The 21,736-nt window shown below is 42.2% G+C and overlaps 4 protein-coding genes across 8 annotated transcripts; 2 read left to right on the forward strand and 2 right to left on the reverse strand.

Moving 5' to 3' along the window:
- Nucleotides 1-8: 8 nt before the first annotated feature.
- LOC134189437 (rab proteins geranylgeranyltransferase component A 1-like) lies at nt 9-8,178 on the reverse strand. Of its 2 annotated transcripts, XM_062657702.1 has the most exons (18): nt 8,116-8,178; nt 7,999-8,065; nt 7,853-7,934; nt 5,064-5,203; nt 4,406-4,697; nt 4,289-4,348; nt 3,587-3,706; nt 3,285-3,405; nt 3,107-3,222; nt 2,945-3,051; nt 2,807-2,881; nt 2,708-2,749; nt 1,699-1,761; nt 1,561-1,621; nt 900-999; nt 726-833; nt 518-660; nt 9-275 (listed from the first exon to the last, which is right to left on the reverse strand). In XM_062657702.1, exons 1-18 carry the CDS (start codon nt 8,162-8,164, stop codon nt 9-11), a joined length of 2,013 nt encoding a protein of 670 aa, XP_062513686.1. In that variant the 5' UTR covers nt 8,165-8,178. The 2 variants fall into 2 exon arrangements, with proteins under 2 accessions (XP_062513686.1, XP_062513685.1); XM_062657701.1 differs by having other exon boundaries at nt 726-999.
- A 725-nt stretch (nt 8,179-8,903) lies between these two features.
- Nucleotides 8,904-11,658, forward strand: LOC134189979 (arylsulfatase B-like). Its single transcript, XM_062658380.1, has 3 exons — nt 8,904-9,132; nt 9,743-10,422; nt 10,912-11,658. Exons 1-3 carry the CDS (start codon nt 8,952-8,954, stop codon nt 11,545-11,547), a joined length of 1,497 nt encoding a protein of 498 aa, XP_062514364.1. The 5' UTR covers nt 8,904-8,951; the 3' UTR covers nt 11,548-11,658.
- Nucleotides 11,659-12,119: 461 nt separating this feature from the next.
- On the forward strand, nt 12,120-15,025 carry LOC134189442 (lymphotoxin-alpha-like). 4 transcript variants are annotated; one of them, XM_062657715.1, is made up of 10 exons: nt 12,121-12,357; nt 12,421-12,573; nt 13,275-13,528; nt 13,610-13,627; nt 13,694-13,975; nt 14,040-14,072; nt 14,192-14,236; nt 14,298-14,315; nt 14,372-14,483; nt 14,569-15,025. In XM_062657715.1, the coding sequence occupies exons 5-10, from the start codon at nt 13,793-13,795 to the stop codon at nt 14,925-14,927; spliced, it is 750 nt and encodes a 249-aa protein (XP_062513699.1). In that variant the 5' UTR covers nt 12,121-12,357; nt 12,421-12,573; nt 13,275-13,528; nt 13,610-13,627; nt 13,694-13,792; the 3' UTR covers nt 14,928-15,025. The 4 variants fall into 4 exon arrangements, with proteins under 4 accessions (XP_062513696.1, XP_062513697.1, XP_062513699.1 ...); XM_062657712.1 differs by having other exon boundaries at nt 12,120-12,357; nt 13,275-13,627; XM_062657713.1 differs by lacking the exon at nt 13,275-13,528 and having other exon boundaries at nt 12,120-12,357; nt 13,533-13,627.
- Nucleotides 15,026-15,984: 959 nt separating this feature from the next.
- LOC134190394 (uncharacterized protein K02A2.6-like) lies at nt 15,985-19,379 on the reverse strand. Its single transcript, XM_062658847.1, has 2 exons — nt 17,224-19,379; nt 15,985-17,176 (listed from the first exon to the last, which is right to left on the reverse strand). Exons 1-2 carry the CDS (start codon nt 19,377-19,379, stop codon nt 15,985-15,987), a joined length of 3,348 nt encoding a protein of 1,115 aa, XP_062514831.1.
- Nucleotides 19,380-21,736: the final 2,357 nt, after the last annotated feature.

Genomic DNA, 21,736 nt, shown 5'->3' on the forward strand with positions numbered 1-21,736 from the left:
ATATCTAGCTACATAACGTTTGAAGTCTGACTCTCTGTTGTTGATCCAGACGTCGTCGTCTCTTCGCTCGTCTCACAACCCGACTTTGCCTCTGTTAGTTCTTCTGTTCTGTTGCTTTCGCTTTGACCATCTGTGGTTACTTCGCTTTGTTCGTGACCGGGATTCGATGATGGAAGCTCGTGTACCTCGTCCGGATCATATATGATGTCCTCAGGATCTGGAGGAGCTGGTAAGAAATCCTCGTTCGGGCAGATGCGATGAAATATAGAGGCTGCCTAAAAGCAGAATAAACTGAGGATGGATAGAGATTATTTGGGGTCTCTGACCTGTCTGGAATACTGAGGTTAGGAAGTCATGCATGTGTGTGTGTGTGCGTGCGTGTGTGTGTGTGTGTGTGTGTGTGTGTGTGTGTGTGTGTGTGTGTGTGTGTGTGTGTGTGTGTGTGTGTGTGTGTGTGTGTGTATTACTATACAGTAAACTACATATTTCTGTTGTCATTTATTTTTCGTCAACTTACCTCTTTCACAGCCGATTCGAATCCAAGTTCCGTATCTGGCTGTGACGTGAGCACTACATTAGCTGGCAAGCACACTTTGTTTTCACCACCAGCTACAGCAGTTTGACTAAAATACATCCTCCATAGAACATTCGGCTTACTCCCTGGAACAACAAGACACAACAAACATGTCACTGTAATATCCATGTCCTCAAGTGTCTCTATGTACCACTAGATTCATCAGGAGTGTTGCTGAAGTTGAACAGCAGCTCTGCTGTTGCTTCCAGATCTTCTCTCGCTGTTTTCCCACTTGATTTACAAGTCAAATGCACCAAGTCTATGACAACATTGTGTGTAGGGATACATACAGTTTGTGTAATGAAATCATTTGTCAAGCACTGACAGATATGTTTTGGACAGGCAAAGCTGACTGGAGGCAGTTCAATGACATTAACTAAACCAAGACTGTTTGCAGCATGTGGTGGCACCGTGACAAGAGTTACCTACAAATAAATTAATTTATTAATTAAATAAATATATAATTTAAAAAAATTAAAATGATAAATTAAAAGTAAAAATTGAAAAAATACAGAAAAATTGCAAACAAACAAATGAAAAAATACAAAAAAATTAAAAAAATAAAAATTGAGAAAAACTAAAGAAACAAACAAAATTGAAAAATATAAAAAATTAAAAAATTAAATTAAAATAAAAAATTAAACTAAAATTTAAAATTTAAAAATGAGAAAATATAAAAACTAAAAACTAAAAATGGGAAACAATAAAAAAATAGAAATAAAAAATTGTAAAAATGCAAAAATTATAAAAATTATTAAACCAAAGTAGAAAATTAAAAATACAAAATAGGGAAACAATACAAAAATAAAATGAAAATAAAAACATAATAATAAAAAAATAAAAATAAAAAATGGAAAATACAAATACAAATTGAAAATACAAAGAATACAAAAAATTACAAATAAATAAAAAATAAAATAAAAATTAAAAATTAAACCAACTGCAAATAGCCAAGCAGTTCTAGTTACAAACACATTATTTCTCACACTCTCTTCGTTTTCTGGTCGAAGTGACTTGTCTGTTACAAACACTGCACGAGATCCAATTCTATAGACATCAAACATCAACCCAACGTTGATCTGCTCTTCACAATACAGCCTCAATAATTTCAAATTAAAGGCTACCTGATGCTCGGCACTGACGTCGAAAAACAGCCATTGAGATACGATGAGCCACCAATGAGCCAACTATAACACAACACAATGGAGTCTTTGTCAACTGTTGCCAGCAACAAACTACAGGGTCGTGATAACTCAGAGTGGAATATAATGGTCAACCGACCAACTGGTGTTCATGACCGACCACACTTTTGCTTTGATTAGACGTACGTACATAATTGGTCAAGGCAGTTAGTATTGCATAAATGCTGGTAGGGAATCAATGAGCGACCGAAAAGTCCACACAACTGACAGAAGCAGTCGGCAAGATCTAATTATAGTAAGCAGCATCGTAGTAGTCCTCTAGTATAGTCCTATATTTAGCATTGTACATACATAATACATACAATTTTTCAAATACACCATTGTGTTGCGGTAGTCCTATAGCAGAAACCAGCAAGGCCTCGACCACCAATATTGATTGCCAGTAACTGTAACCACCATGACAACCACAATGGCAACCACCATGGTGACAACCACAATGACAACCACAACCACAACCACCATGACAACCACAACCAACCACAACCACCATGACAACCACAACCACAACCACCATGACAACCACCATGACAACCATAACCACCATGACAATCACAACCACCATGACAACCGCCATGACAACCACCCCTGATGCCATCGTGATCAATACAATGCAACAGAACAATACAAACGAGCCAAATTCTATGTTTATATTTTGATAGCAAATAACTACAGTAGTGAATAGGATGCCACAAAATAGACATCGAACTAAATTTTGATGTCGATAATTACAAGGAATGCCTAAAATTTAAAAAGTCAGGCCAACCTCTTGCTAGAGCATGATATTCCACTCTGTAACCGCTTCTATGCAGACTTGACCCAATCTGGGATCTCTCACCCTCATCAGTCCTGGATGCCTCTCTGAGAAGTCGGTATCCAGTAATGACCAAGTATGGACAAGACTGGTCACACACATTTCCTCAAATTCATTTACCTTGCCTGTAGTCTCTTCCCTTCTGATATAACCGCCTGAAACCTATACATACGATGAATGTCACCTACAGTTTTTCATTTCCATCACAGGTAGACAAACTGGTTGGATGGATTCACGACGACTTTCTCGATTTTCCTGTTGAGAACGTATAGTCCCCCAAACACGGCACACAGTCTAACAACAATATATGACTTGAAACAGACTGGCAATGTGTTGTAGGTGAGGATACACGTGTACCTACAAAATGCTTGAGGCAGTTCACCGACGCCATATAATGTCCATAAAAATGGTGTGTTGCCATAGCGGCCTAATGACTGTAGGTATCGTTGACAAGCCTTTAAACCCTAAAAATAAATTCGTCACAATCGCAGCATTCGAAGACGAACAACACGACTGCACCTCCTTTGTGGGTGTGTCTTCCGTTTTCATTGCAATTGCGTACAATACAAAATGCTGTAGATTGTGAGAGAGATGTCGAGCACGAAGAAACTCAACAAACGGCTTGTCGTGATAGGCTGCAGTATCAATGCAAATGTACATGCTACCGGCTTTGTGTGACAAGTTTGTAGCAACTTGCCTTCAAATTCGTCCGCGTTTGCATCGTACTCCAAGCAAAATGAGAGAAATTTCATTAAAACTCGTTTCTCCACCATTCCAATGGATGTACTACTAAAGACATCTGAACGAGATTGTGGCACCTGTAATCATCAGACCTTCATTTGTCGTAAAGTAATATCTCAACTGCTTAAAGACTCTGTGTGTGTGTGTGTGTGTGTGTGTGTGTGTGTGTGTGTGTGTGTGTGTGTGTGTGTGTGTGTGTGTGTGTGTGTGTGTGTGTGTGTGTGTGTGTGTGTGCATTAATTGAAAAGAATTCTAAACCTGCTGGAGTGTGCCATCAAGCCGATATGTCAGAAATTTCACCACTGCTTTAAATTCTAGATAGCGACTAATAGTAGACTTGATGAGAAGTTCAACCATTGCACCACGACAAAACAAAAACTACAAACAAATATTACAACATTAATTTGTTTATAGCACACACACACACACACACACACACACACACACACACACACACACACACACACACACACACACACACACACACACACACACAGTCACACACACATACAGTCACACACACACACACACACACACACACACACACACACACACACACACACACACACACACACATGAACGCACACATGAATGCGCATGTGCACGCACACACACACACACACACACACACACACACACACACACACACACATGCACACACACACACACACACACACAGTCACACACACACACATACAGTCACACACACACACACACACACACACACACACACACACACACACACACACACACACACACACACACATACAGTCACACACACACACATACAGTCACACACACACACACACACACACACCACACACACACACACACACACACACACACACGAATGCACACATGAATGTGCATGTGTGCACGCACACACACACACACACACACACACACACACACACACACACACACACACACACACACACACACACACACACATTCTCATACCTTTGGAACTAAATCAATATTGAATCTCCTCCATTGGTCTTTTATGGCACTCCAAGTGACCTGCAGTCACAACAATTAATTTCCAGTCTGAGCTTAGAGACACACTGTGATGCATACTGGTTGTGTGTCTGGTTGGGAGACGGATGCAATATCACTCTCAATGGCAGTGCCACTATGAGTAGATTCATTAGAAGCTTCATGATCTCCGAGCTGCTGAGGCTGTCCCTCCTCACATCCATCAACTGATTCAGACACTAGATCACCAGATTCTACTTTCTCATCTGCTGGTAGCCGCTCAGTTTCCGTGGAAATGTTATCAGCTCCCACTGATGCTGCTGCTGCTGTCAAGTCTGATTGGCTTGGTTCTTCTGACTTCAGTAAAGACTGTACTTGCTTGCTGTCAAATGTTCTATGCAAGAAGTCACCCACTTGCCATTTCAGCCTTTGCATGTGTTGTATACAACGTATGCACAACAGACCCAAGATAACAGACAAACAAAAAATGAACAAAAAGTAGACAAACACACAGCAAACAGACAGACTAATGAAGTAGCAAACACACCAATCTAAGACACACAATGCTGATAACAAACGTGATTGCAGACAAACAGAAATGATGACAAAGAAACGATGCAATGACATCACAGATAGAGAGTCAAACAGAAGACAAGAGCTACCTGATAACTGATTGACAAGACGAAACAAAACCATATAGACATGCACATAGACAAACTAAAATATGTAAATATCAATCAAGCTCATGTATGTATATCACCTGTCTATGGCAGCTACCTCGATGTCGGTAATGTTTCCACACCAGTAACTACCGATATCCAAAGTCGTCTCATCTTCTTTCAGTAACAAACCAAAATCGTCTCGACACTCAGTACTTATCTCACCATCATTAGACTGAGTCTACACACAAGCACACAAATGGCAAATGGCAAATGGATAAGGAGCTGCCGTTAAACGGTAATGCCCACAGCCAGATGGCTGGGCACTAAGCAGGAGTCATGGGCCATGCATGCTAAGCAATCTCCTGGAGCCTGGCCAGGTGCTCGCAGGAGCACCGACTGCGACGCCAACTGTGGTGTGGGCACCTGAAGTCCCACCCGGACCGCAGTGGCTGATGGACTTTGTCGCAGTCGGAGGCCTTTGCCACCCCAGTCAAAGACCAGGTACTCATTTATACTCCTGAGTCGAGAGAGGCAATTGTGTGTAAGTTTCTTGCCCAAGGAAATTATGCCATAGCTTGCCATTACTGTGACTTGAACCTGCAACCCTGCAAAGTTCCCGATGTGATCTCTTCATAGGATGACTCTCTAACCAACTGAGTTATCGCACCACACACACACACACACACACACACACACACACACACACACACACACACACACACACACACACACACACACACATTTATGCTAAAAAGCGGGAAAAATGTGGTCAGAATAATGAGGTTTGACGGTACACAGATTGACTGATACAGGGCCGTAGGAACCGATCCGGTCGGTCCGGTTTTGGCTGGACCATATTTCAAATTTTGTACTTCCACCAGTCAACGATTGGCTAAAACTTCCGATTGAAGGTATAGGTAATTAAATAGTTAATATGTATGTAGTTTGCTTGAAAGCATTATCTTGAAAGCGTGGAGTAGAAGGTCATTGTGTAGCCACGTCACTGTCGCTACCTCCCTCAGCGTCCTTTCTGCTCTGCCTAGTAATATTAATTAAGCTAGCAGCGTCACATTCCGCTTAGATTAGGTGATCATGGCAGAGGGAAGTTGTTCAACAATCGTCTTACTGGTACAAGACCAACCACACCAGTGCAAGCATTCAGCTTCCCTAAACGAGACATCGGCAAGGAGACGTCTTTAAACCCTAACCACACCCTCTCAATGCGCTATCCTTAGACCACACCCTCTTAGCGCACGCTAGAATGGACCATTTTCGAAATGCTTCCTACAGGCTTGTGATATCAGGGAGTGCGGTAGCACTCCCTATGTAGGGATGCGAAGAATCTAAAATGGCGCTCCATACAAAAGTATCCAAACGCATCCGAACCGGATCTCTCAGAACTCATTACAGAGATCTCGGACCCACGTAGCGCTCAACTTCAAACGTTCCTAATGGTAGCCAGACTATTACCGCTGACACTAAGCGCCTCAGAAGCCAGCTATCGGCAAGTAAAAAACCGATTTATTCTTTCACATTTCACATTTCACATTTCACATTTCACTTTTCACATTTCACTTTTGTCAGCCAGGCTAGCGCCTCACTCAAAGCAGCTACAACGACGAGAGTCACACCAAACGATTCGCTCTTGTCCAAAGAATTGCACTGATCCACCAGCTAGAAATGTGCAAAGTCACCTTGTATCAGTCAACTGCTGCCATGCAGTTCCACGTACTGCTTCCCACAACGCCATGTTGTTCCGGTCACGTGTGTACATGTGACTACCGTTTGGAAGCCTAGCTGCCACTTCCACCTGCTGCTACATGCTGCTTACAGTTGTGTGTAGTTGAACATGTACGACTATGTTCAACGACGCGGCATCCTGTCTGACTCTCTGTGCATGTAAGCGTGTATCTCTTTCGTGGAACCCTAGGCAAATGGGAGCTGTTTATAGATGCAATCAGTGTTATTACATACATCCATCAGCTGCTACGTACTTCCGTGTATGCTGAGCGTAACGTGGGAGTTGTCTAGAGATGCAATCAAAGATTGAAATCACGGCCGAGCTGCACACATTTACTAGAACTGTCTTTTCCATTTCAAACTACACAAGTCTAAACAGACTATCACTGCTGACACTAAGTGCCTCAGAAGCCAGCTATCGGCAAGTAAAAACCCGATGTATTCTTTCTTTCACATTTCACATTTCACTTTTGTCAGCCAGGCTAAAAGGTCACTTCAAAAGAAATACCGTAGCTAAACTGGGATGTGCAGCATCTAATTAAAGCCTGAAATTCGTGGCCTAGGGTGGGAGGGGGGCGGGACAGAGAGTGCAACCTCCACGTGGTCTGTCCTGGGATTTTGAACATGAAAGTATTCTCACATGTTCAAAATTCTAAGCACTCCGTTTACTAAAACTGTCATTTCCATCTAAAAATGTATGAAACAAGTCCAAAAACATTTTGAGAAAATGATGGGTATGTAGGGATGGGTATGTACTTATGTCATTTATGCCCATCTCCTACATCACACTCTTTTTACCTATATCGCTTGCAGCAGTTGTGAATGTGATGTAGGAGATGGGCATAAATGACATAAGTACATACCCATGCCTACATACCCATCATTTTCTCAAAATGTTTTTGGACTTGTCATATGTACTGATGTCGTGTGCTTATAGTAAACAAATAGTATTTTAAAATTAGTAGCAATAGAAATTTAGCTACGAATGTATATTTTTGTTTAGATACAACGTGGCAAACAAGAAGGGCTGTGTGTGTGTGTGTGTGTGTGTGTGTGTGTGTGTGTGTGTGTGTGTGTGTGTGTGTGTGTGTGTGTGTGTGTGTGTGTGTGTGTGTGTGTGTGTGTGTGTGTGTGTGTGTGTACTCACTGATTTCTCTGTATCATGACTAAGCCACTCCTCCAAATCTCTCAAATTGAAAGTAGACCAATTCCCTCCATAGTACGTATTACTGTTCGCCCCAAAAAACTGTCAACAGCAAAATTTCGTTGTCTAAATGTGACAGACAGACTAACCTGTCAAGATGGAGCACTCTCTTGCCATTTCGAGACAAAGCAGCAGCCACAATAGACTCTATAAGGCCTGAAACGCAAATATGACAATAGATCTAATAGAATAACAGTAAAGCATACCCGTTCCTAAAACTATAGCGTCGTATTCCTCTGGTAAGTCGTCAGCCATTGAAGCTTGTAGATATCAATTCTTGTAGCCTTGCATGACAGACCGTAATATTTAGATGTGGCAAGTAACACCTTGTGTGTGTGTGTGTGTGTGTGTGTGTGTGTGTGTGTGTGTGTGTGTGTGTGTGTGTGTGTGTGTGTGTGTGTGTGTGTGTGTGGTGCGTGCGTGCGTACAAGTGTAAAACAAACGAAATCCTAGTCTCGCGTAGCCAGACCCCCACGCGTCATACTTCTGGACAAAAATGACTAACAAAATCCTAGAGAAAAAATGAATAAGAGGACCCAATTAAAAAATGAAACAAATCATCTTTTAAAAAAATTAAAATACAATCTTAATTTTTTAAATTTAGAAAATAAAAAGATCAAAATTTTAAATTAAAAATAATAAAAAGGAATCTCATTTAGAAATGATAATTTTAAAATTAAAAATTAAGTCAAATTTTATTTTAAAATTAAAAATGCTAGTAAAAGTAGAACGAGCATAGAGAAGTAGAGTACTTGTAGCAATAAAAAGCCAAAACCTTTAGTTTTAGTGATAATTTCAATCAGATTTCACGTGTCTACATATGTGATGGCATGCGTAGCTACACTCCCTATTCGTACTTACCGTACACTCGCAGCCAGCCCCTCCCCTTTTTGACTTGTTACGCTCGTCGGAAGAATGTAGGCGGAGATGGTCTGGCTACGCGAGACTAAAATAGTTTAGTTACAGTCAGGCTGCGCGAGATTTACCATAGCACCCACTCATTTTTTTCCAACGCAGAGTCGCTCTACTCACAGCGAGTGCGATGAGTATTGTCACCGTGTTTACAGCTTTGGCAATAGCAGCATGCTTCTGCGACCTTGCTCACAGCGCAGCCTCTAAACCTCACATTTTGTTCATCGCAGCGGATGATTTGGGTTGGAATGACGTCGGTTTCCACGGCAGTGAGATACACACGCCCAATTTAGACAAACTGGCAATGGAAGGTAAGCCTTAATTAATTACTAGCAACTACTTAGCTAAAGCCCTTCGTATCGCTTTCACAGCCATGAGCCTTCTGAAAGTCACAATAAAATTGTCGCATATTAGTTTTAGACGCCATTTTCTTCCAGACGTGCTGCTTCTAGAATCTATATGTAAAATCGTACACAAAGCGGCGGTCGTTTCTGATTTCACATAACCACGAAGTCTGTAACACCGCTGAAATAGTCTGTAGTAATAGTCCAAGTAAAAGGAAGTTATCGCATACGGGACATTACTGTCTAGACACAATGCTAAGATCCCGTATAAATGTTATAAGCCAGAAATTGATTTCGCGTTAGCAGATGCAGGGCAGGTTTTACCGTTTAGTTGTTTATGTCCGACAAGAACCGGTAATTACAGCCATGAATTACACTGACAGACATACCCTATCAGGCTATTACCCATCCACGTGCACCCATCACATACCTAGCCAGCAGACCGGAAGTAAGTTAAGCCTTTAGACTTGCTCGCCAAGTCACGTGACTTTTACAAACTACACCTTTTAAGGCTCATAGCTAAAACACCGCAATTAATTAATTAATTACAACATTGTTTTCTAAACTGCACATGCAGGAGTGATCATGAACAGGACATACGTGCAGCCTCTGTGCTCTCCCACAAGGAGCACTTTCATGTCAAGTCGTTTTCCTATCCACACCGGTCTACAGCACAGCGTTATTCGCCCCACACAACCGTACGGTCTACCTCTCAACATCACCACCATCGCACAGCACCTCAAGTCGGTCGGCTACTCGACGCACATCATAGGAAAGTGGCATTTGGGATTCTGCAATGCACAGTACACGCCCATCGAACGAGGATTCGACACACATTTTGGATATTACGTCGGAGCTGAAGATTATTTCACCCACAGACGGGCTGATGCCGTTCCCAACAACTCATCTGACCCGACAGCTTTCAGTGTCCACGTTGACGGCCTAGATTTTCGAAATAACACGCAAGTGGTGAAGAACATGAACGGAACCTATTCTACCATTGCATTCGCCATGGAAGCACAACGCATCGTCTCCCAACACAATCCAGATGAACCACTCTACTTGTATCTTCCCTTCCAGGCCGTACACGGTCCGCTAGAAGCTCCGCAACGATTTATCGACATGTACTCACACATAAAAGACGAAAAGAGACGAACATTTGCTGGCATGGTGACAGCCATGGACGAAGCAATAGGAAATATTACAGCAGCCTTTCAGAAACGGGGTCTGTGGGAAAACACGTTGATGATTTTTACGGTACTCTATAAATGTTTTAGTTTACTAGTCATTTTTATTTGTTACTTACAGAATCATTTTATAAATCATAAAATATTAATTAAACTATGCAATTCACTTGTACTGTCACACACACACACACACACACACACACACACACACACACACACACACACACACACACACACAGAGACACACACACAGACACACACAGACAGACAGACAGACACACACACACACACACACACACACACACACACACACACACACACACACACACACACACACACACACACACACACACACACACACTCAGACACAGACAGACAGACAGACAGACAGACAGACAGACAGACAGACAGACACACACACACACACACACACACACACACACACACACACACACACACACACACACACACTTGTAGCTCTGAAGCGAGTAGAACACAGTTTCATTACTATAGTTCTATGCTTAAGCATGGGTGTGGTCACTCGCATATTTCTGTTTAGACTGACAACGGTGGACCGGTCACTGTTGGGGCGAACAATTATCCGCTAAGAGGAAGCAAGGCCACAGTGTGGGAAGGCGGTACGAGAGGATCCGTGTTTGTCCACGGTAACATGTTGGAAAAGAAAGGATACACAAACAACGAGCTGGTCCACTCAGTCGATTGGTATCCTACACTCTTGACAGCAGCAGGACTTCCAGTGACGACCCTGGATATCGATGGCATAGACATGTGGGATACAATCACGAAGGGCAGTGCGTCTAAACGAGAGGAGTTTGTCTACAATATCGACACGAATGTTCCTATCGCTGCAATCCGTTACCAACAATGGAAACTCATCGTCGGTGAAACTGGAGCTCATTCTGGATGGTACCCACAACCAACAGTTTCTGCATCTCTCACAGACAATCAGTCGCTGAAGGTGGAAAACACGACAACTTATCTCTTCGACCTCGACGCTGATCCGACCGAGCATTTCAATCTCGTGAAAGAAAAACCAGAGATTGTTTCAATGATGAAAAAGCGTCTTGAAGAGATAATGAAAACTTACGTTCACGATCTCTCTACCCTCCATCCTCCTACAGCCAAGTGTAACCCTGCCAATTTCGGCGACGCCTGGGGTCCAGGATGGTGTTAGTTGAAAAGAATTTTGTTTCTTCTCAGTCTAGTTGATTATGTTTGTCGTAGCTACACTGTGTAATGCCGTTTGTTGTTAGCACGGTTCAGCATAAACAATAAATGTGTCAGTACATCATAATTGTGCCACTGTGTCTAGGTATCTAGAGTGTCACATGTCACAGCGCGGTCACGTAAAATCTGATTAATTAAAATCATTTTCACACACGCACACACACGCACACACACACACACACACACACACACACACACTCACACGCGTACACACACACACACACACACACACACACACACACACACACGCACGCACACGCGTACACACCAAGAGGTCGATGAGAGCCATATAGGACCACGCCCGTTTCTGTTGTGCGACCCGGATTAGACGCCTCGCTACGCTCGGCAATTACAAATAAATCAAAATGCAAGCATAACAAATATGATATACAGTAACGTCTACAGCACTGCAGACTCCTTACAGTTTTAGGTGTCATTGATTCAAGCTGGTGCCTACGCCTAATTAGTTTAGATGTGAAACCCTTATCCGGGATATCAACAGGACAGCGCGAGAGGCTGGCCGCGCTAGACTATGTGCGCATTTCTTTCTAGTAAGTCTCCACAACCTAATCCGGTTGAGGTTGTGGACCTCTACCGGGTTTGTTTATCTCCACAACCTACTAAATCCAGTTGAGCTCATCCTAACTCCACAAACTAATCCACTGGGCTAGTTTGTGGAGTTTGGGTAAGCTCAACCGGACTAGGTGGAGAATAAAGAAATGCGTCACTGTTGAGTTTCAAATTGGATCAAGATGAGGTAGGAAATAACTCTACGTCTAGTATAGAATTTCAAAACCAGATCTGTTCGTTCTTTCTCTAGAGAGTCTACCATCTACATACAGTTGTTGTTGTTGCAACTTTCCAGCCTAGAGACCGTAGTCAAAGTTTGCTTACTTCTCAAACGGCACAAGGGAAATCGAGGTCGCTGTTTAGAGGTTCTCACCGACGTACAACACCTGGTTGGAAGAGGAAGGTAAAGTCTATCCGGTCTCATGCATGTTGACTTGACCTGCTGAGTGTTTGAGACACTGTGCGATAATTGTACCGTGAAACTAAGAGACTGTACAAGGAAGTTCTTCCTGTTCTTGTGGCAAGTTAATTTATGCCAAGAGACTTCGTAGCTTAGTAGTTTGTACTAGAGAGCAAAAATACGATGCTATATGACGCAGTCACAAGTATCTTGATGTGCACAAAATTGGTCAACATTTGAGTGCCTTTGTCTAGCTCAAACACATTTACATGACATGGTACTAGCAGACATGTAGTTGTGTGGTCTGAAGTGCAAAGTTGGCACGGAGACTAAAAAATATGGAGAGACACATTTACACGAGGAGGAGACATTGAGCAGGAAGGTTCAATCCTTTATTGTTGGTGTGATGAGCTGCATGGCTAGACAGAGACAGATGTAAATTTGTACAATGGAAATATTCACACGAGATTATTGGTTTCTACCTGGAATTTTGTTGGTTTGCCCAGCCAGCTGACTAAACACTTGGTTAGACAACAAGGATTGTCTCATATAATAGACTTGCTGCTGAGGTGATCAAACACTAGCTGACACACCCACACACTCCACACACTGGTCTATTTTATGCACTCATTTCAGTCTAAAAATGTTGCTTTTAAATGGTTCTCCTTTTTCCATTGTGTTAATTCTTACTTGTGTGTCTCTAGCACAAACCACGAACATCTGAACTATAGAATGTATTAATTGTGGTAAATGAGAGCAACACGTCTGCATTGCAACTTTACACATCACTGGTCTTATTTGTTAATTAATGCTTCGTTTGGAGATGATCGGATTTCATGGAAAATTGGAACACCAGCAGAATACACATTGGTAGACCCTGACACCCCATTCACATGTGGAACCACTATAAATAACAGCCTAATCTGCTGCTCACAACACAAATTGCTCTGTCTATTTGGTAGAGACTTGTATATAATCAATGGCTTCCAATGTTGCTTTGACTTTTGCTGCTGTTTTGCTCTTACTTGTAACCTTCCAGCTATCTCACCAACTTCAGGTATAAGTGTATATTCTCATGTTTATATGAGTACATGTATAGTCTATGGAATCATTTCATGTTTAGAATGTCAGTTTTGCTGGTGTTCCTGGTTCTCCAGGACGAAATGGTTTTCCTGGAAGAGATGGAAGGGATGGAAGAGATGGACAGAAAGGAGGTGACGGCATGAAAGGAAGCGAAGGAGAGAGAGGAATAGCAGGAGATAAAGGAATGAAAGGAGACAAAGGAGAGAACGGAATTGTAGGTCCTCAAGGAATGAAAGGTACACGAGGGCCACCTGGTTTAGAAGGTGAACGAGGGGAGAAGGGAGAGGGAGGAGACAAGGGAGAGCGAGGAGAATCTTTACGAGTAAGGATATGAATAGTATATTATACTCAAGTTTTTATAAAAGTATAATTCTTATTGTGTGAAGGTTACAGACATAGAAGAAACTATAACGACATTGGTATGTGGTGTAGTTTACTAAAATAGTTTCTATGTTGTTTATTGCTGAATATGATTGTGAATGTGACTTGATCAATGTGGTAAAGCATGGTAAAGTTGTTTCTCATTCGGTTTGATTAGATCGACAACAAGCTTGCAGCATTGAATTCAAGTCTCTGGAGAAAGGTTAGCGGATGTACATTTTGTGTTATTGTGAGTTGCATGTATGCACTGTTGTATGTTATAGATGGAACAGCTCAGTGAGGTGATGGAAGTGGCATGAAAGTGTGATCATCACAAGACTGATTGTGCACGTTTTAGGAAATCCCTCCTCAAGATCAAGAAATGGTGTCTGGAACGGAACTGACAGAAGAGCTTGAAAAACCTGCTGCACATCTAGTAGGAAATGGAGATGAAGGCCATTACTATCTTGGTATGTTGTAACTATTGTGTATTTGTGTTGTATAACACCAGTTTAGATAAGACAGATGATAACACAATGTGTGTATTGTGTATAGGTACCATCACTCAATGGTATGCCACTAGCGGTTCTCTATGGTCACCCTTTCTTCAAGGTGGAATGAAGTACAGCAACGGATACATCACTGTGCCTCAGCACAGTCTCTACTATGTTTATGCACAACTGTCCTACCAGAACATCAGTTTGTGCTACCAGGCTGGATTCTCCATACAGGTTAACTGGAACAGCCGAGCTTGGACTTTTAGTTACACTCAAGAGAGCGCTAATTTCCACACTCACTACATGGGCCGCATCATTTCTCTGAACAAAGGAGACAGCTTGTCATTGTATGTTACAAACTCTTGCTACTACATTTTTAGTTCATTAAGTTCATTCTTTGGCGCGTTTAAACTTTGACTTTGATGTACTCGTCTAGGTAGCAATTGCAGTGAATGTGACAGTAGTGTCTGTTAGACAGCAATTGGTTGAAAAATAAACAAGACGGCGAGCTGCTAGATGCAGGGCTGAATACTAAAATGATTGTAAACTATTTCATTCGAGCCTGTCACTGCTAAATAAATAAAACGAAATCAAAAACCCTAGTCCCTACTGTTGCTTCGTTACCGACTATATATTGTTCTATTGCAGCTCGCTTACAGTGTGTACGCAATCAATACCAGACTACACAAGTACTATATAGTGTCATAGTCTATATATATATATATATATATATATATATATATATATATATATATATATGTTAATGACTACTAGGGGTAGTCCCAGAGTCCCTTACTCTACTACACTCCCTTCCACTAAATCTCTCGATATCTCCTGGGGGTCTTCTATTGTTCCTTGTGGGATATCGTCGATTTTCTCTCTCTGTTGACTTCTCAATTGGTTTCTTTGTTGGCATGTTATCAGTCTGTTCCGACTGTGTCTCTGTTAACTCAGGGTGGCTAGGAGTAGTTGGTACTGAGTCTTCCCCGGTAGAGTCCGTTGATGAGATTGTCTTCTCAGCATTCACTTCGGTATAATTTCCAGCTTGTGGTGGAATCATAGTCGCTGTACTATCATGAGTATTGGAAGTTTGCTCCTGATGTACATCACGTGGAAAAATTCTGATATCACGATGTAATATATGGTCTACATGAACATACCTAGCCTGACCATTCACATTTACAAGGTAGTTGCTCGGTCCCAGTTTCTGGACTACTGTTCCAGAGAGCCACCGTCCCCGACTATCTTGTCTTGGGTTCCATACTGCCACTGATTCTCCAGGTAACATCTCACGATGTCTGGATGCAGCTTCTGTTTGGCTCTCCTGTCTGTCTCGAATCTCTCCTCCAACTGTAGGTTTAACAAGACTTAGTCTTGTTCGTAAGACTCTCTTCATTAGCAATTCGAATGGCGTTTTTCCTGTTGAGGTATTTGGAGTCGACCTCTACTGCAGCAGTAATATAGATATTTGATGTCAAATAGTGCGTCCTCTAGGTCGTGCCTCCATAGATCTCTTGAAGATTTGAACTGCTCGTTCTGCTTGTCCATTGCTCGATGGGTGATACGGAGGGGTGAGTTGGTGTTTGACACCATTTCCTTTCATGAACTCCTGAAATTCTACTGACCTGAATTGTGGACCATTATCTGTCACCAATCGTCCTGGAATGCCATGAAAACTAAAAACTCGCCTCATCACCTCTATTGTCCTACTAGCCGTTGTACTAGTGCCCATTTCATGCACTTCCAACCATTTCGAAAAAGCGTCAATCATAATAAGATAATGTTGACCTTCAAACTCTGCGAAATCCGCGTGAACTCTCTTCCAAGGTGCTGTGGAATACATCCATGGATGAGGAATACCAGCAGGTGGTTTATTCCTCTGACTTTGCCAAATTTCACATTTCTTGCACAATTCTTCCAACGTCATGTCCAAACTCGGCCACCAGATATATGATCTAGCTAATGCTTTCATTCGATTTGAACCCAGGTGATTTTCATGAAGATCTGCTAGAACTCTTGACTGTAATTTTTGCGGTATTATCACACGTGTTCCCCAAAGTAAACAGTTCTCTTCAACGCTAAGTTCATCTGACCGTCGTGAGTAGGGTTGTAACCTTGGATCCATGTGACTTTTCCAGTTCCATCCAGACAATGTATACTGGTATGCCCGTCTCAAAATTGGATCTGCTTTAGTCTCTTGTGCTACTTCTGCTGCTGTTACAGGTAGATTTTCACAGCAATCCACATGGTACAATTCCTGGTTAGGGTCTATGACATTCACTTCCATTGGCAGTCGGGACAGCATATCTGCTTCCTTATTCTCCTCTCCAGCCATATACTCCAAGTTGTACTCATATGCACTTAAAATTAGTGCCCACCTCTGCAGCCTTGCTGCTGCTAACGCTGGGATGCCCTGTTTAGGTCCCAGAATTTTGACCAAAGGTTTGTGATCTGTCACTAGTGTAAATCTTCGACCAATGAGGAACTTGTGGAAATGACGAACGCCGAAAATGATTGCCAGTGCTTCACGCACTATTTGGGCATAGCCCTTTTCTGCTGATGACAGTGTCCGTGAAGCAAATGCCACTGGTCTCTCCAATCTATCCTCAAACTCGTGACTCAAACAGGCTCCTATTCCATATGGGGATGCGTCACATTGAGCTTGACTGGTCGAGACAAATCATAGTGCATAAGAAAACGAGACTGTAATAACTTGTTCTTTGCTGCATTGAATGCGGCCCTGTGTTTCCTTGTCCATCTCCACTGTCTTCCTTTTTGAAGTAACTCATACAATGCTTGTAGAGTATTCGACAGATTTGGTAAGAAATGGCTGTAATAGTTCAACAGCCCCAGAAATGCCTTCAACTCAGTCACATTTCTTGGCTCAGGTGCTTCCCTGATAGCCTTGACCTTGTCTTCCGTAGGCTTCAGACCTTCGTGATCTACCCTGTGACCTAAGTATGTCATCTCAGACTGACCAAATTCACATTTGTCCTTCTTTAGCCGGACTCCTCTTTGCTTTAGGCGTTGTAATATTTGCCTCACTCTTGCATCGTGCTCAGCATCAGTTGAACCGACAATCAGTATGTCATCGAAAAAACAACAAACTCCTGGTATTCCAGACAATATCATATCCATCGTTTTCTGGAAAATACTCGGTGCTGTTCGTATACCAAAAGGCATTCTGGTATAAGTAAACAAACCCTTCCTAGTATTTATGGTTAAATACTCTTGGCTCCCCGTATCCACTTCCATTTGTTGATAAGCTTGCTTTAGATCAAGCCTGGTAAATCGTCGACCACCTGCTAAAGTAGCAAATAAATCTTGAGCATTTGGTGTGGGATACTCAATATTTCCCAAATATTCATTGATGGTTACTTTGTAGTCACCACACAATCTGATACTGCCGTCAGATTTCCTCACCACTACTATCGGTGAAGCCCACTCGCTCTGATCTACAGGTGTCAGTACTCCTTCTCTGACTAAGCAATCGATTTCAGTATCCACTTTAGCTTGTAACGCAAATGGTACTGGTCTTGCCTTATGAAAGACTGGCCTTGCATTGGCACTCAAAGTAATTTTCGCTTGCACTCCTTGCAGCTTTCCCATTCCTTCCTCGAATAACTCAGGAAACTCGTGTATGGGATCCAGGACATTCAAGCTAAATAAAGATGCCCAGTCCAACTTGAGTTGTGACAACCAATTCCTGCCAAGCACTGCTGGCTTATTTGCAGCATTGACGACAACTACTCTACCTCGTATTTCTTGATCTCTGTAGCGTACTGGTACTACAGCTTCTCCGCGTACAGACAATGTCTGTCCACAATATGACTGTAATTTCACGTTGCTGCTCTGGAGTTTGACATGGGATAGTTGTTTCTCATAGGTCTCCCTGGGAATCACGGTAATAGTTGCACCCATGTCAACAATCAGCTCTAATTCTCGTCCAGCTACAGTCATATTGACTTTGATAGCATCCTGACTTCCCAGACCATAAAGTGAACATACTTCCTCTTCTTCCACTTGTAACGTGGCTTGTTTCTGGTACTTTGCATTCTTGGTACCCGTTGCTCCGCTCCTGTTCTTGCAATCGCCTTGCTTCTTACTCCGGCAGGCTTTTGCGATATGTCCCTGCTTGTGACATAAATAACACTCTCTTGATTTCATCTGACACTTATCAGGAACGTGCCCCTTGTCATTGCATCTGTAGCATACTTTCACATCAGACTGTGCTGTCTTTGACCTCCCACTGTTACTACTTTGCATGCTAAATGCCGTCTCGTGGTCTTTTGTTGATCCGTGTCTGCGCGTGTCTCCTCGCAAAGCTATCGTTTCTTGTCTTGCCGATTCAAAAGCTTGCGCTATTCGTACCGCTTTCTCGAGTGTTAAGTCAGTTTCCGCTAGAATTTTCTGCTGTAGGGCTTCTACTCGTAATCCACACACGAATTGGTCCCTCAACGCAACTGACAACTTGTCTCCGAACTCACAGTGTTTAGCTAGACGACGCAATTCTGACAAGAACACCGTAACAGTCTCACCTTCTTTCTGTTGTCTCTTGTAATAACGGAATCGCTCGGCTATGACAATCTTCTTTGGCTCGTAGTGATTTCTCAGTTGCTGAATGATATCATCAAGCTCCAAATCTTGCGGTTGGCGAGGTCGTACCAAGGTCCGCAACAAACTGTAGGTCGATGCACCCACAGACGTTAGAAAGATTGCCTTCCTACGAGCTACGTGCTCGTCTCCTATCGGTACTGCGTTTGCCAGGCAGTAAAGCTCGAACCTTTCCTTGTATTCGTCGATGCTTTCTACTCCTGCTCGGAATTCGCCCAACAACCCGTGTTTCAAATTCGCGGCTGCACTCGCCATCCTCGTCGCCACTGTTGCGTCGTTACCGACTATATATTGTTCTATTGCAGCTCGCTTACAGTGTGTACGCAATCAATACCAGACTACACAAGTACTATATAGTGCATAGTCTATATATATATATATATATATATATATATATGTGCTGCTTTTGGTAAATTGTACAACAGACTCTGGAAAAGGCATGAAATCAAACTGACCACGAAGGTTGCAGTTTACAAAGCAGTAGTCTTATCGGTTCTATTGTACGGATGCGAGTCATGGACCCTTCTTCGTCGTAACCTCAAAAGTTTGGAGAGTTTTCATCTGCGATGTCTTCGCCGCATATGTGGAATCCAGTGGACTGACTATATACCCAACACAGAAGTGTTATCTCGTTGTAACATCAGTGGCATTGAATCTTTTGTTATGAAATGCCAATTTCGCTGGGCTGGTCACATGTCTCGAATGCCTAATGATAGAATTCCCAAACAACTCCTTTTTGGTCAACTGGAACAGGGCCATCGTCATCAAGGTGGTCCTAAATTACGTTATAAAGATTCTATCAAGGCTAATATGAAATCTTGTGGGATTGACTTCCTACAGTTTGAGAAACTATCCAGTGATAGAACAAACTGGAGATCTCTCTGCCATTCATCACTCCAACAGTTTGAAGAAAACCGTATTAGACATCTTCAAGCTCAACGTCAGAAACGGAAAGAACAAATTGTTCCTACCAACAAGTCATTTGTTTGCCAATCTTGTGGAAAGGAATGCCGTTCAAAAGCAGGTGTTAAATCCCACCAGAGACACAGAGGACACTAAAGAGAGTCATCACTGTTATCAGTGGACATGCCATCATATATATATATATATATATATATATATATATATATATATATATATATATATATATATATATATATGTTAATGACTACTAGGGGTAGTCCCAGAGTCCCTTACTCTACTACACCTACTCTATATAGCATGCTAAACTCAAACCTGCCTCATCGTTGATGGATGTCTAGCCTTGAGCATGCGCAGATCTGACAACGAAGGACGAGACTGATTAGCCTCGAATTTCCAGACCAGAGAGCGCGCGAAGCGCGCGAACTCTAGTCTGGACCAAGTCGATACTAAAATGATTTCGAAAGTATTTATCAAAGCGATGGTAAATGGTGTCTAACAGCGTAGGATCGTTTTACCTAGATCAACATATCATTTGTAAATGCCATGAAATCTCACAAACAAAGAAGAGACGTCTGCCGTGTTTGCGGCGATATCTTGGTGGACGGCATGAAACCACGACTCTTTGATTCTTCGGCAGACCGCTAGCTAGTCTAACCGCTCGACTAGTGAGACTACCGCTCGACCAGTTGTCAAGGGTGATAGTCTAGCGACGCTGCTGTGCATGCCCTCTCACCGCAAGCTTGAAAATATTAAAGAACTGAAGCTGAAACTAAAACTAAGATGTGTGTGTGCACAGTCTGATCATTGTTCTGGCATGCAGAGTCTTGTCATTGTTCTGGCGTGCACTTAGCCGGCCACGAGGATTTCACACGCGCGCCATCAGGTGCTAGTGCACTTAGCATAACCAATTATTGCTAAGCCAATCAGAATTTACAACCGAGATTCGGGTTGTAGAAGCTGATTGGCTAAGAAAGACTATTTCCGAATCATTTCAGTATCGACTTGGTCCAGACTAGAGTTCGCGCGCTTCGCGCGCTCTCTGGTCTGGAAGTTCGAGGCTAGAGACTGATACACAAAAGACTGAAGTCTAGAATCAGCTCTAAGTTAGTAATCTACGTGCAGATGTTTTGAATTATTAAATAAATAAGAAACTCTAAATTGGTTACTAGAATTATCAAAACGATGTCAACACACACACACACACACACACACACACACACACACACACACACACACACACACACACACACACACACACACACACACACACACACACACACACACAGACACACACACACACACACACACACACACACACACACACACACACACACACATTGTTGGCTTCTACCAATTCGGTTCAGTGTTCGCTATCCTCGAGTTGCTCGCTTGAATTTTTCAGTAATATCATGTTGTAAAGTCTACTTCACTAAATATAGTACGTAAGCAACTTGCGTACATGTAGTCTACATGTAAATGGTTGAATAAATGAAAAAATTGTATCACAAAACTACAGTGTAGTTTCCTCTAAGTATCTAAATAATATGAATGGTACAGACATAAATTGATAAACGAAAAAGAGCATTTGCACACAAAGTGTCTCACAAACTATGGCTATACACTAATTACAATTAACTATTTTGTTTTATAAAACAGCCTACCGTATACACTCATACCAACCCACGTTT

Source organism: Corticium candelabrum, chromosome 14 (assembly GCF_963422355.1).
Source record: "Corticium candelabrum chromosome 14, ooCorCand1.1, whole genome shotgun sequence".
NCBI classification, from domain to species: Eukaryota; Metazoa; Porifera; class Homoscleromorpha; order Homosclerophorida; family Plakinidae; genus Corticium; species Corticium candelabrum.

Excerpts from the sequence above, each read along its gene's own strand:
- LOC134190394 (XM_062658847.1), bottom strand. The coding sequence starts at position 19,379 with ATGGCGAGTGCAGCCGCGAATTTGAAACACGGGTTGTTGGGCGAATTC. Across the intron at positions 17,177-17,223 it reads TTCAATGCAGCAAAGAACAA|TCAAGCTCAATGTGACGCAT; the intron begins GTTATTACAGTC and ends TGTCTCGACCAG.
- LOC134189979 (XM_062658380.1), top strand. The coding sequence starts at position 8,952 with ATGAGTATTGTCACCGTGTTTACAGCTTTGGCAATAGCAGCATGCTTC. Across the intron at positions 9,133-9,742 it reads AGACAAACTGGCAATGGAAG|GAGTGATCATGAACAGGACA; the intron begins GTAAGCCTTAAT and ends CTGCACATGCAG. Across the intron at positions 10,423-10,911 it reads ACACGTTGATGATTTTTACG|ACTGACAACGGTGGACCGGT; the intron begins GTACTCTATAAA and ends ATTTCTGTTTAG.
- LOC134189437 (XM_062657701.1), bottom strand. The coding sequence starts at position 8,164 with ATGGCTGACGACTTACCAGAGGAATACGACGCTATAGTTTTAGGAACG. Across the intron at positions 3,406-3,586 it reads TTGATGGCACACTCCAGCAG|GTGCCACAATCTCGTTCAGA; the intron begins GTTTAGAATTCT and ends TGATGATTACAG. Across the intron at positions 276-517 it reads TCGAATCGGCTGTGAAAGAG|GCAGCCTCTATATTTCATCG; the intron begins GTAAGTTGACGA and ends TTCTGCTTTTAG.
- LOC134189442 (XM_062657712.1), top strand. The coding sequence starts at position 13,550 with ATGGCTTCCAATGTTGCTTTGACTTTTGCTGCTGTTTTGCTCTTACTT. Across the intron at positions 14,073-14,191 it reads AAGAAACTATAACGACATTG|ATCGACAACAAGCTTGCAGC; the intron begins GTATGTGGTGTA and ends CGGTTTGATTAG. Across the intron at positions 14,484-14,568 it reads TGAAGGCCATTACTATCTTG|GTACCATCACTCAATGGTAT; the intron begins GTATGTTGTAAC and ends TATTGTGTATAG.